This window comes from Prunus persica, chromosome G1 (assembly GCF_000346465.2).
Source record: "Prunus persica cultivar Lovell chromosome G1, Prunus_persica_NCBIv2, whole genome shotgun sequence".
In the NCBI taxonomy this organism is placed as follows: Eukaryota; Viridiplantae; Streptophyta; class Magnoliopsida; order Rosales; family Rosaceae; genus Prunus; species Prunus persica.
This window is the reverse complement of record NC_034009.1, coordinates 21,337,741-21,350,976: the sequence shown is the minus strand read 5'-3', so window position 1 is coordinate 21,350,976 and position 13,236 is coordinate 21,337,741. Positions and strand designations below refer to the sequence as shown.

General features: G+C 39.1%; 1 protein-coding gene across 1 annotated transcript; it reads left to right on the top strand.

Annotated features, from left to right (window-relative positions):
- Positions 11,272 to 12,061, top strand: LOC18792307 (cold-inducible RNA-binding protein B). The gene is made up of 4 exons (XM_020555569.1): positions 11,272 to 11,308; positions 11,396 to 11,464; positions 11,575 to 11,681; positions 11,987 to 12,061. Exons 1-4 carry the CDS (start codon positions 11,272 to 11,274, stop codon positions 12,059 to 12,061), a joined length of 288 nt encoding a protein of 95 aa, XP_020411158.1.

Sequence of the window (13,236 nt, the reverse complement as noted above, 5' to 3'; positions counted from 1 at the left end):
ATTGCACGTGTATCTAATCATTGAGGCTGACTTTGTCATTTGAGTAGTTTCTTATATGACATTAGTAATGTTTAGATGAAAAATTAAGGAAATAACTTTTGTAAAAACAATTTGAAAGCTTAGGGGACCGGACCAAAAACCTTAAGGCATGTAAGTTTAAATAATATTAATAGAATATCGATCACTAATGTGTGTTTATGAGAGAGAGAGAGAGAGAGAGAGAGAGAGAGAGAGAGAGAGAGAGAGAGAGAGAGAGAGAGAGAGAGAGAGAGAGAGAGAGAGATTAAACTATATCCAGCACTAGTTAAATCTTACATTTGCCCCCGGAAGTAAAAGAGGCCCACATTGCCCCTTTGACCAAGGTTTGATGTTCCAATTCGCCCCTAACGTCGTCTCAAGTAATATATTAATTAAAATAAGAATAAACTCATTTAAAATAGAGAGGTGATTTTCCCGCTCCTCATTTATCCACTTACACTCCCTTTTGTTAAAAATTGTAATTCTCACTCCTTTTTCCTCCACTTACACTCCCTTTTTTGTTATAGTAAAAACTATTGAAAAACAAAAGGGAGTGTAAGTGGACAAAAGGAGAGTGAAAAAATCACAATCCTTAAAATATTTAAATTTAAAAAATAATAAATTAACATATTTATAAATAATAGCAACCCATAAATCAATATGTTCTTGTTATGAAGTAGATAGAGTATGGTGGTAGGTCGGGAAGCAAGCGAAGGTTAAGGGTTTAGGGTATAGTTTAGGACTTGAAAATATTTTCCGAAGATTGAATACAAGTTTTAAATACTTTAAAACTATTTTTGGATGATCAAAATAATTGTTCCAGTTATATAAATTATCAGAACTGATTTTTGGGAATAAAAAATTATTTTTAAAATAATTTTGGAGATTAAATACTTATTTTAAAGTCAACAAAAATAATTTAAAACAATTAATTATAATGAAATAATAATTAAATACAAAATTAAACTTCATCATAAAATTGTAAAATTAATTGACTTATTATCACAAAACGTCTCTAAGGTTTACAAAATTATCAAAGTGCATCATTAAAGTTTTTTTGTGTCACTCATGGTCCTCAAGGTTAGTATGTGCAATAACAAATGGTCCCTGCTGTTAAGTTCCGTCAAAAACTCCGTTAGTTTGCTGACGTGGCATACATATATATCACAAAACATCCCTGAGGTTCACACACCTATCATAAATGGTCCCCACGAAATTTTTTTATTTTTTAATCTAAAATTCATAAAATTTTGGTTTTCTTTTTAAAATTATTTATAAATGAAAAAACCATTTATAGAATGATTTTAATCTTGAGGACTATGTATGAACCCTAAACCCTTAGTTTTTTTATTTTTAAATTTTATAAATTTTAAATTATTTTTTAAAAACTCCATTAGTTTGTTGATGTGGCATATATATGGAGCCCACATCTACAATAATATAGTGTCACATGTATTTAAAATATAATATATATTTTAAAATAATTTAAATTCATAAAATTTTAAAAAGAAACCAAAAATGTTATGAATTTTAAATTTAAAAAATTAAAAAATTTCGTAAGGACCAATTGTAATAGGTGTGTGAATCTAGGGATGTTTTGTGATATATATATATATATGCCACGTTAGCAAACTAACAGAGTTTTTGACGGAACCTAACGGTAGGGACCATTTGTGATCATGCATACTAACCTTGAAGACCACGAATGACACAAAAAAAATTAAGGATGCAATCTGATAGTTTCGTAAACCTTAGGGACGTTTTGTGATAATAAACCAAATTAATTAACAAAATATTAACTATTTTCGAAATAATTAAAATAATAAGTTATAACTACTTAATTAAACTAAAACAATAATAAAAACTAATTCACTAAATTTAATTAAGAATACTATAATTTAAAACTAAATTAAACTAATTCAAACAAGAAACTAAACTAAATCAGCCGTTCTAAGTCCGCGTCAGTGCATCCTGGCCATCTATCTCGCCCGGTCAGCTCAAAGCAAATGGCTTCGAACGTTCCACGTCTCAAGCCAATTTTAATATTAATTCCTAATTTCCTAAACTTCAAAATTCATCAAAAATACCTCCGACCTCCCAAAAACTCCCTGAAAATTCGTACAAACTCATATTCACGTCTACTATTTTTCGTAACCTTCACTTCTCCAAATCCTTTAAAATATGTTTTGAAATAATTTTGTACACTTCAAATAAATCCAAATAACTTCACAACTTTTGAGCCCCAAAATTTTTTCTTTCATACAAATGATACCAACAAAAAACCCAAAATTTTCAAATGTGAGCCACCCCTTCTTATAAAATGGTTCAACCACCGGGTCATGGATCACCAAAGGGCGCGATCATTATGCTAGCAGGCGCATGCCCCTTCATGCCACATGGCACACACCTCAATTAATTCCCCTTCATGCGACGTCTAAGTGACAACCAATATGCGCTTCTCCAAACATTCGCATTGCAATGACAAGTCCACCAATATTTGACATATGTCACTAAAATGGTCCAAGCTACATATTCATAATTCCGACACGTTTATCGAACGGTAATGGTGTGTACACCTAAAGTGGCAATCCATTAAAGACCACCTTACCGAACAACAACGACACAAACACACTATGAGGTTACCTCCCTATCAGCCTCTCTCTCTTTACAGATGCCCATGTGACCGAAGGCAAGCTCACTTCTAATTTGTATTCATTTTTGACATCAAAATACATCAAACTCACCAAGTTCGATAGCCCACTTAATCAAGCACGATGAGGTTTTTGGCTTCTACAATACTTGGAGCAATGGCTGATTTGTAAGCACTGTGATGGTGTGCGCCTTGAAGTTGGTCAAATCTTAGGTGCTGAGATGATCAATGCCAAGGTCAACTTCTTCAAATCATGGTTTTGAAGCTTTATGTCTTGAAAGACCTTGCTAACATAGTATACTAGGTATTCCAGGCCATCGAACTTACGGATGAGTACAGAGATAACTGTTGTAGCAGATACTGAGAGGTAGATGATGAGGCCCTCACTAGGGAGTGGTTTAAAGAGCAGTGGTGCCTTGCTCATGTAATCCTTTGTTGCCTTTGATATACTTTTGTGTCTTTGGCACTTGTATGTTCACCAGTTTTTCTGGGTTAGACTTAATATCTCATTGGCTGATCATGAAGACCAAGACTTTGTCGAAAGATAAACCGAAGGCACACTTCATTGGGTTGCGGTGCATCTTTTAGTACTTTAGTATGTTGAACATCATCGAGAGGTTATGGAGGTGCTAATCAGCAGTTTTTCTTTTCACCAGCATGTCGTCCACATGGACTTCCATTTGTAGCTGATATGTTTGACAAAAATCTGGTTTACCAATCGTTCTTAGGTGGCTCTTGAGTTTTTCAATCCGAAGGGCATGACATTGGAACAATAGAGCCCCTTGTTAGTGATGAATGTCGTATGCTTATCATCGACAACGTACATGAAAATATGGTTATGATGCAGGATGCATAGGACCTAAATTGTTTAGTTTCCTAATTGATTTGTTAGTTTCCTATATTCTTTAGTTTTCCAAATCCTAGTAGGATTTCTAAGTTTCCTATTTTATTAGGAATAGGATTTCTGTTTTAGCTGGGGATTTTAATCCTATTGTCTCTAGGTTCTAGTTTCCTATTTTATTAGGAATAGGATTTCTGTTTTAGCTGGAGATTTTAATCCTATTGTCTCTAGGTTTTAGTTTGCTATAAATACCCCTATGTAGTTCTTTAAAATTCAGATTTGAATATTGATTAAACCTTCTCTTAACTCTCTGATTTCTGCCTGCCTTCTATCTTTCTTTCCTTCAGCTTCTCTTATTCTTTTCTGTCCTATTGCTGAGTGTTAAAACTAACACACCCAGGGCTGTGCTACATCAATTGGTATTCAGAGCCTCTTGCTCCGCCGCTGTTACTCTGCTTCGTTGCCTCTACTAGTCGTCATGGCTTCCAACATCACCGTTGCCAATTTGGCGGACCAATTTCAGGAATTCAAGGCAAAAATTTCTACAGATGTCACCAATTTGGAAACTCAGTTCACCAAATTGATGGCTGCTCAAAAGACTGAATTTTCGTCCATGTCCACAGATATTGCCAAATTACAAGCTTCCGTGACGCTGCTCGTCACCCACCTCTCAACCGTGACTCTTGAACCATCCTCCACATATGCTGTTCTCTCTAGTTCGTGCACACCTTCTCTCCAGGCTGGTCTCCTTTCCCATCCTTCTAAGGATTCCAAGTTTCAAGGCCACCTGGGCCTTCCATCATCTTCGGCGGGGACATCTCTGGTTCACTCTGAACCAAATTTTTCCGCAGGATCTGCCCCTAAACCCCATTATACCCAACATACGATAGTTTCTCCTCTCGTGGATGCCACTATTCCACCTCGACCCCATGAACATCACGTTGTCCACCGAAACTTGGATTTTGAGATCGCCCGCCATGCCAAGCCTACTGCCCCTGACTTCAATGGTCGCGGGGATCCTACTCTCTTTGTTGATTGGATATCGGCTATGGAAGATTATTTTGAATGGTACGACATGTCTGATGCACAACGGATCCGGTTCGCCAAACTCAAACTCGTAGGAGCCACAAAATAGTACTGGAAGGCTACTGAGCATCATCTCCAACAACTGGGACAAACCCCTGTGATTTTATGGGATGAGATGAAATTGAAACTCCGGGAACAATACCTTCCATCTTTTTATCGTCACCAATTGTTAGATCAATTATGGACTCTTTCCCAGGGTACTTCAACAGTCCAAGACTATTATTCTCGCTTTGTGGAGCACAAATTGCGTTCTGCCCTACAAGAAGAGTTGGCAGTCACAGTTTCTCGTTTTATTCATGGCCTTCGGATTGATATCAAACGCGAGGTGAGTAGGTCACGTCCGGATGTATTAGAAGATGCCTATTGCCAAGCCTTGGAAGCTGAGACCTATCTACGACCACAACGTCGTTACCCAGGATATCCTGGTCAGCCTACGACCACCAACCAAGCCCGTACTACCACTCCGGGTCTGAAGACTGAATTTTCTGGACCATCTAATCCTACTGCGCCACCTACCAAAGGGCCGATCGTCTCTAATAATTCCCACATTGAATGTTTCCATTGCCATGCTAAAGGACATATTGCCTCTCGTTGTCCACAACGCACAATAACTATCAGCACTAGCACAGACGACCATTGTGATGTAGAGATTGTGGATCCTCTTGAGGGTGTGTATGACCCAGAAATTGACGATTGTTTTGATGATGACATACTCAATCAGGTTTCTGTTATGCGTTGTATCTATTCTGCACCCGCATTGCCTGATTCCTGGAAACGCACTAGTATTTTCCATACCTACGTTCCATGCAATAACCAAACATGTAAACTGGTTATTGATAGTGGTAGTACCATGAACGTCATCTCCAAGTCTGCCGTTACTCGTCTTAATCTTAAGCCCGAACCACATCCCCACCCTTTTCACGTAGCTTGGGTTGATAAAACTAAACTCCCAGTCACTGAGCGGTGTCTTATTTCCCTTAAGCTCGGGACCTGCGATGAAGACATTTATTTGGACCTACTGCCTATGAATGTTGCACATGTATTACTTAGCAGACCTTGGCTCTATGACCATCGCGTGCAGAATTGTGGTCGTGAAAACACATACACTTTTCAACATGAAGGCAAAAGTATTACGTTACGCCCAGCCAATCTTGCGATCAAACCTACCAAGACTAATATTACCACCTCCTCTCCATCGCAGACAGGCAAGGTGTCAGGTCATCGGTTGGCTCTATTATCTTATGGAGAATTTGAGAAAGAAAGTTTGGAGACAGGAGTTGTATTTGCTCTCGTGATCAAAGAGATATCTGCGGCCCCTTCCTATCAACAACCTGAACCTCTACATCAACTCCTCAATGAATTCTCTGATGTCATGCCAGATGACCTCCCAAACGAGCTACCACCCATGAGAGACATTCAACATGCCATCGACCTTGTCCCCGAATCACAACTTCCGAATCTTCCTCATTACTGCATGAACTTGTCTGAACGTGCCGAACTAAACACGCAAATTCAAGGTCTGTTGGATAAAGGATTTATTCGCCATAGCCTGAGCCCATGTGATGTACCGGTGCTTCTTACTCCAAAAAAAGATGGCTCTTGGCGAATGTGTGTTGGCAGTAGAGCTATTAATAAGATCACAGTTAAATATCGATTCCCTATTCCACGACTTGAGGATATGTTGGAGGAGTTGGCAGGTTCCAAATGGTTTTCCAAGATTGACCTTCGTAGCGGTTACCATCAGATTTGTATTAGGGAAGGTGATGAATGGAAAACCGCATTCAAAACTCCTGATGGATTGTATGAGTGGCTTGTTATGCCATTTGGAATGTCTAACGCGCCTAGCACATTTATGCGCGTGATGACCCATGTTTTGCGTCCTTATATCGGAAAGTTTTTGGTTGTGTACTTTGACGATATCCTTATCTACAGCCATTCAAAAGAGGACCATCTGCAACACCTCCGAACAATTTTTCATATGTTACGCCAGGAAAAGTTGTTTGTTAATTTGAAGAAGTGTTCTTTCCTTCAAGAACAAGTTTTATTTCTGGGATTCATTGTTTCCGCAGCTGGCATAAGTGCTGATCCTGACAAAGTTCACGCCATTGTAAATTGGCCGCTTCCTTCAACTTTAACCGAGACTCGAAGCTTTCATGGGTTAGCATCTTTTTACCGACGTTTTATTCCTAGTTTCAGTACTATAATGGCTCCTATCACAGACTGTATGAAGCAAGGCGAGTTTCGATGGACTCATGCGGCCACTCGAGCGTTTGAGGCATTAAAACAGAAAATGACAGAAGCACCTGTCCTACGCCATCCAGAGTTGACTAAGGTTTTTGAAGTAGCATGTGACGCATCTGGTGTTGGCATTGGGGGCGTCTTAAGTCAGGAAGGACATCCTGTTGCTTATTTTAGTGAGAAGCTTAATGAGGCAAAGCAAAAGTATTCGACTTACGACAAGGAATTCTATGCCATAGTCCGTGCGCTACGTTATTGGCAATATTATCTGTTACCAAATGAGTTTGTCTTATATTCTGATCATCAAGCGTTAAGGTATCTCCATTCTCAACGTAACGTCAGTAGCCGCCATATTAAGTGGACTGAGTATCTTCAGATTTTCACCTTTGTGATTCGACATCGCCCAAGAGTTGATAATAAGGTTGCTGATGCACTCAGCCGAGTAGGCGTTATCCTTCAATCATTGACTGCACAAATTGTGGGTTTTGATAAAATCAAAACTGAGTATTCTTCTTGTCCAGATTTTGGTCTCATTTTTCAGGAAGTTACGGCTGGAAATCGTCGTGATCATGTTGATTTTCTGCTGCGGGATGGTTATCTCTTTCGTGGAACGCAGTTATGCATTCCCGTACCTCTTTACGTGATTTCCTTGTGTGGGAATTACATGCTGGAGGTCTGGCTGGACATTTTGATAAAGATAAGACCATTACTCTAGTTGCCGATCGATTTTATTGGCCTTCATTGAAGCGAGATGTTGCTCACATCCTAGCCCAATGTCGCACCTGTCAGCTTGCCAAGGCTATAAAGCAAAATACTGGATTATACACTCCTTTGCCAATTCCGCATACCCCGTGGAAAGATTTAAGCATGGACTTTGTTCTTGGCCTTCCTAAAACGGCATGCGGCCATGATTCTATCCTGGTTGTCATTGACAGATTCTCTAAAATGGCTCACTTTCTGCCTTGCTCTAAAGCTGCTGATGCTTCTTATGTGGCCAAGTTATTTTTTAAAGAGGTCATTCGTCTGCATGGGCTTCCTGTTTCTATTGTTTCAGACCGTGATGTCAAGTTTGTTAGTTATTTTTGGAAGACCTTGTGGAAGCTCTTTGGTACTTCTTTAAAGTTTTCGTCGGCATTTCATCCTCAAACAGATGGTCAAACAGAAGTGGTTAATCGTAGTCTTGGAGATTTATTACGATGTTTAGTCGGTGTTAAGCAGGGTAATTGGGACCTCATTCTTCCTGTAGCAGAATTTGCTTATAATAATTCTGCAACCGAACTACAGGTAAAAGTCCTTTCGAAATTGTTTACGGTGTGATGCCACGTCCACCCATTGATCTTGCTCCCCTTCCTATTGATGCCCGTCCTTCGGAATCTGTAACTACCTTTGCTGAGCACATTCGTCGCCTACATGAGGAGGTTCGTCAGAAAATTTCTCTAAGTACGGACACATACCAACTTGCTGCCAATACTCATCGTCGCACTCAAGACTTCCAAGAAGGTGATTATGTTATGGTTTGTGTTTGCCCTGAGCGATTTCCCAAACATTCTTTTAAGAAACTTCATGCTCGATCGATGGGTCCTTATCGTATCCTTCGCAAGTTGGGTGCCAATGCTTACTTGGTTGAACTTCCTTCTGATGTTCATATCAGTCCCATTTTTAACGTATCTGATTTGTTTCCATACCGGGGTACTTTTACTTCTCCTGTTGCGACTGAAATAACCCATGCTATTGTTCCTCCTGCTGCTCCTCGCGTGCCTGCTTCCCATGCTGCTCCTACGGATTAAATCTCACAAGTCTTAGATCATGAAGTGGTGGCTTTAGCCCTTGGGGGGTTTTCTCGTTTTTTGGTTCGTTGGGTGGGACGTCCGGATACAGATGCTACTTGGATTACTGAAGATGAGTTTCATCAGCATGATCCTTCTCTTCTCCGTCAAGGTCAAGATGATTTGGCAGCAGCTGAAGTTACTGATGCTCGTCCTCCTATTATTCATACCTACAGTCGGCGCCATCATCGTTAAACTCGCCAGAGTCAAGTTCTTTCAACCGGAGGAGAATGATGCAGGATGCATAGGACCTAAATTGTTTAGTTTCCTAATTTATTTGTTAGTTTCCCATATTCTTTAGTTTTCCAAATCATAGTAGGATTTCTAAGTTTCCTATTTTATTAGGAATAGAATTTCTGTTTTAGCTGGGGATTTTAATCCTATTGTCTCTAGGTTCTAGTTTCCTATTTTATTAGGAATAGGATTTCTGTTTTAGCTGGAGATTTTAATCCTATTGTCTCTAGGTTTTAGTTTGCTATAAATACCCCTATGTAGTTCTTTAAAATTCAGATTTGAATATTGATTAAACCTTCTCTTAACTCTCTGATTTCTGCCTGCCTTCTATCTTTCTTTCCTTCAGCTTCTCTTATTCTTTTCTGTCCTATTGCTCTGAGTGTTAAAACTAACACACCCAGGGCTGTGCTACATCAGTTATACTATGAATAAGCATCCATGAAGTTAAGGAGCTCGTGGCTTGATGTGGCATCCACCAAAGGATCGATCATGGGAGTGGAAAGCTATCCTTAGGGCAAGCGTTGTTGAGATTGGTATAGTCCATATGTCTTCTCGACCATTACATAATTGGCAAGCCATGTGGGGTAATCCACATTTCTGATGAAGCTGAACGTGCGAAGCTTGTCTACTTTGGTCTTCATGGCCTCATACCTTTTGTGATAGTTGTCATCCGGTGAAAAATGCCAAGAATGTTTCTGTAAGATCGCGCAAAGACTTTCGAATTATCTTTGAGTAATTTAATGAAATCAGCCCGAAGAGCCTCAAAAAATAGGTGCAGATGCAGATTTCTGGACGTTATCGATTCCATCCCCTCCACCGTTTGGGCTTGAGGGAAAATGATCGGTTCTCTGTTTGTATTTTGCATCTTGTTGTTGCAATCCAATTTGATACCAGGGACCTTTGGGTATTGAACATGCATGCCATTTTTCATAGAGTTCTTGCTCATGCTAGCAAGGGTGGGGCCATCATTGATGGTCTTGATCATGTTAATCTGGCTATTGAGCTTTTACTGGGGAGGGGGTTGGTAGCTGACATATTGCACCAGCTTGCCCTCTTGTATCAAGCGTTCCATAATTTTGCTCAAAGATATTCAAGATTAGGTATCATGGTCGTTGTGCTGATGATATCGGCAGAAGACACCCATATTTTCTAGAAAGCCTTCCAATTAAATGGCTTCAGAATCATGTTGGTTTCGTTGAGGAGAACGGTCTCGTAAGTGGTGTTCAACATGGTGAACGGGCCTGGCCGAGGCTTGCTCCAGGCCAGCTGTTGGGAATGGGACTTACCTTCCTCAAGTTTTTTATCTTCTGGAAGAGGAGACAAATGGTGAGATCGGCACTTGGGAGCTCATCGTCTGTCGAAGAGCAAGGTGATCTTGGCAGAGGTTGTTGAGCACCTTTACCATTGTGCTCTACCGGACGTTATGGGTCTCTCTCTCGCTCTCCGTGGCCCTAGTGGAGCCCTATTGTTAACGAGTTGTACTGTCAGAATGTTTCACGCCTGATCGGTATGACTTTGTTGCTTCGATATCAGTTGGCAAATACTCAGAGTCCCTTATTTCTTTGACACCACGTTCTGTATGGGCGTGACTGATTTTATCCTTAGGGCCAAGAACCTGCATACAAGGATCATCGAGCTTGATGTAAATTTTGATCAGCTCTTCGAGCCTTCATCATATGCCAAAATTCAGAATAAACTCAGTGACCATGGTAAGGTTGGTCTTTGAGCAGGTTCGGTAGTTGCCAAGCCTTTTCCCCTAGTGCGTTGGTTAGGGGCGTGCACGCTTTGAAGGGAGTGTTCTTGCTGAACCTGCACGGTCTGCTCAAGGCCTTGCTCAAGATGGAAGAATAGGATTGCTGCCTCTATAGCTGCCCTCTGAGTATTATTCAGCTTAGTCTAGAGGATGTTGTTGTGCTTTTGCATTTTGGCCATGTCTTTGGCGCAAGGTGTCTAGTTGAGCTTGCATATTTGCTTAGACAGTTATTGGCCGGATGGTGATGTAATGCCGCTGGGAAGTTGACAAGTCGATGGTGCAATTGAGAGAGAGAGAGAGAGAGACAACTCTCTCTTCCTTCTCTCTCCTCCATCACCGCCTCTTTCTCTCTCAGACTCTCCGACCAAGGCCGGCGCTTCCCTCAAGGCTAAAGCCCAGCCCCCCCTGCCCTTCCCTGAGCCACGGCAAGCTTCGAAATGTCGCCTTAGGTGCATGAGAAACCTTCAAATTTTAGTAGAGTCTTTCTAGTTTCTCTATTGGACACATTTGGTGCGATGCCAAAAGCCTGTTTTCTTCCTATCTGTTCCTATAAATGTTAAATTTGCTTCTTCACATTTCATGCTCAAAGAAAAAGCAAATCTCTGGAATTTGGGTTGACACAGAGATGGCCAAAAGATTGAGCTTGCAGCTCTTTATCAGCAGTATTCTCTCTTTCCATTTCTCTCAAATCTATTTTTATGGTTTCTTTGTTTAAAACGCTTGTTTTGATTCTTGGGTTTCTTGCTTAGGATTATCATCGTTCACTAATAATGAACAACTCAAGAGACTGTTTTCTCCTTTTGGAGATGTTACAGACGGTATTTCTACTTTCTTATTAATTTGCTTCGATTTTTTTTTCTTCAGTAATTTGTGAAAATTACTGACTAGTTTTTACCTTTGTGATGATTTTGTTTAACTGTATGTTTAGCTAGAATGGCTGTGGACCGTATAACTCAAAGACCCAAAGGATTCGATTTTGTCACTTACAAGTCAGATGTTGAGGCACAAAAAGCTTTGATGGCCACGGATGGCAAGGTAATTTCCTTCTTCCCTATGGTTAAAATTAATTTTTTTTATAAAAAAAAAAACCCCCAATTCAAGAACTTTATTTATTCATATTGCAATGGTAAATTGACTCATATTATAATTATTTTTTTGCCAAATTGCAGATCATATAACCCTTATACTTGCGCATTCTAATCTTTTATGTACTGAATATGTGTTTTTGGTTGATCAAATTTCTTAATCTTTGTTTTTGTCATATGTTTTAAATTGTATTGTTTTGTGAACATCTTCAGTCTTGTTTTTCTCTTTTGAAGTTTTTGTTAAAATTTGTGCAGATGGTTGATGGGAGGCTGATTTTTGTTGAAGTTGCCCAGACTCAAAAACAGGAAGGGGATACCAAATCTAGATAATGACCTAATTTTTTTTCTCCATGTTGTTCAAGATGAGTTAACTTTTTAAGATTGAACACATATCAGATTACTATTGTATGCTCATCATTGCTTTGGTACTTCAAGTTTGAGAAATCTGAATACAGCTTCCTCTCGCAATGTCGTTTTTCCCATTAAAAAAGAAGAAGAAAAAAGGAGAAGAAATGATTCTATTATACTTCAGCAACTAAAGGTATTTTGAAAAATAACCAAAGGTTTTGACATATCTTTATCTTTATTGTTTCTTTTTGTATATTCGTTTTGGGTAAGTAATTACCTTCAAAACGTTAAGAACTTGTAAAATTTTGGGTAAGTAATTATCTTCAAAATTTAAGAACTTATAAACTAAGTGTTGTCTTTTTATATTCATGTAACTGAAGTTAGTTCTAGCATATATGACATGCCCTTGATCGCCGATATTAATAGGTACGAAAAGGAAAGTGTTTTGGCTTGAAACTTTGGGCATTCACTTGTGCATTTTGAGATCACCAAGGGGACTAATGATGGTTGGCGTTTGAGTTAAATGTGTCTAGAATTGATTTGTGTGTTCTTTTTATTTTTGGCATTCGTTTTCTTCCTCCCAGTGATGGAAAGCTTGAGATTGTGGTTCCTTCTTTTGTTCACTATCTTGAAGTTCTAGAAGGTTTTGACTAAGACAAACATCTTGGTATGACAATTTCGTTTATCTTTTTGGCACCTTCTATAGTGCACCAGGTGCACCCATGCACCATTTGTCCTTTATGATATTTTCAAATTTTTAAAAAAATTGGTTACCGGTTATACAAGTTATCAAGTTTTCACTTTTTAAAAATGCAATTGCGTAAGGGTCATGTGATTATGCCTTTTCTGTTTGGCAATTGGCATATGATTAGATAGTGATTTACAGTAGTTTGGATATGAGAGTACCATAACATTGTAAAAGGATCCTAAAACTTATAAGTTACAAGATTTGGGTAGCGATTTACAAGTTTTTGAACAAGGATTACAACATTAGGGTTCACCTAATCCATAAGGTTGTAAATGAAGTTATCAAGTTTTCACTTTTTAAAAATACAATTGCATAAGGGTCATACAATTAAGCCTTTCCTGTTTGGCAATTGGCATATTATTGGATAGTGATTTACAGTAGTTTGGATATGAGAGTACCATAACATTGT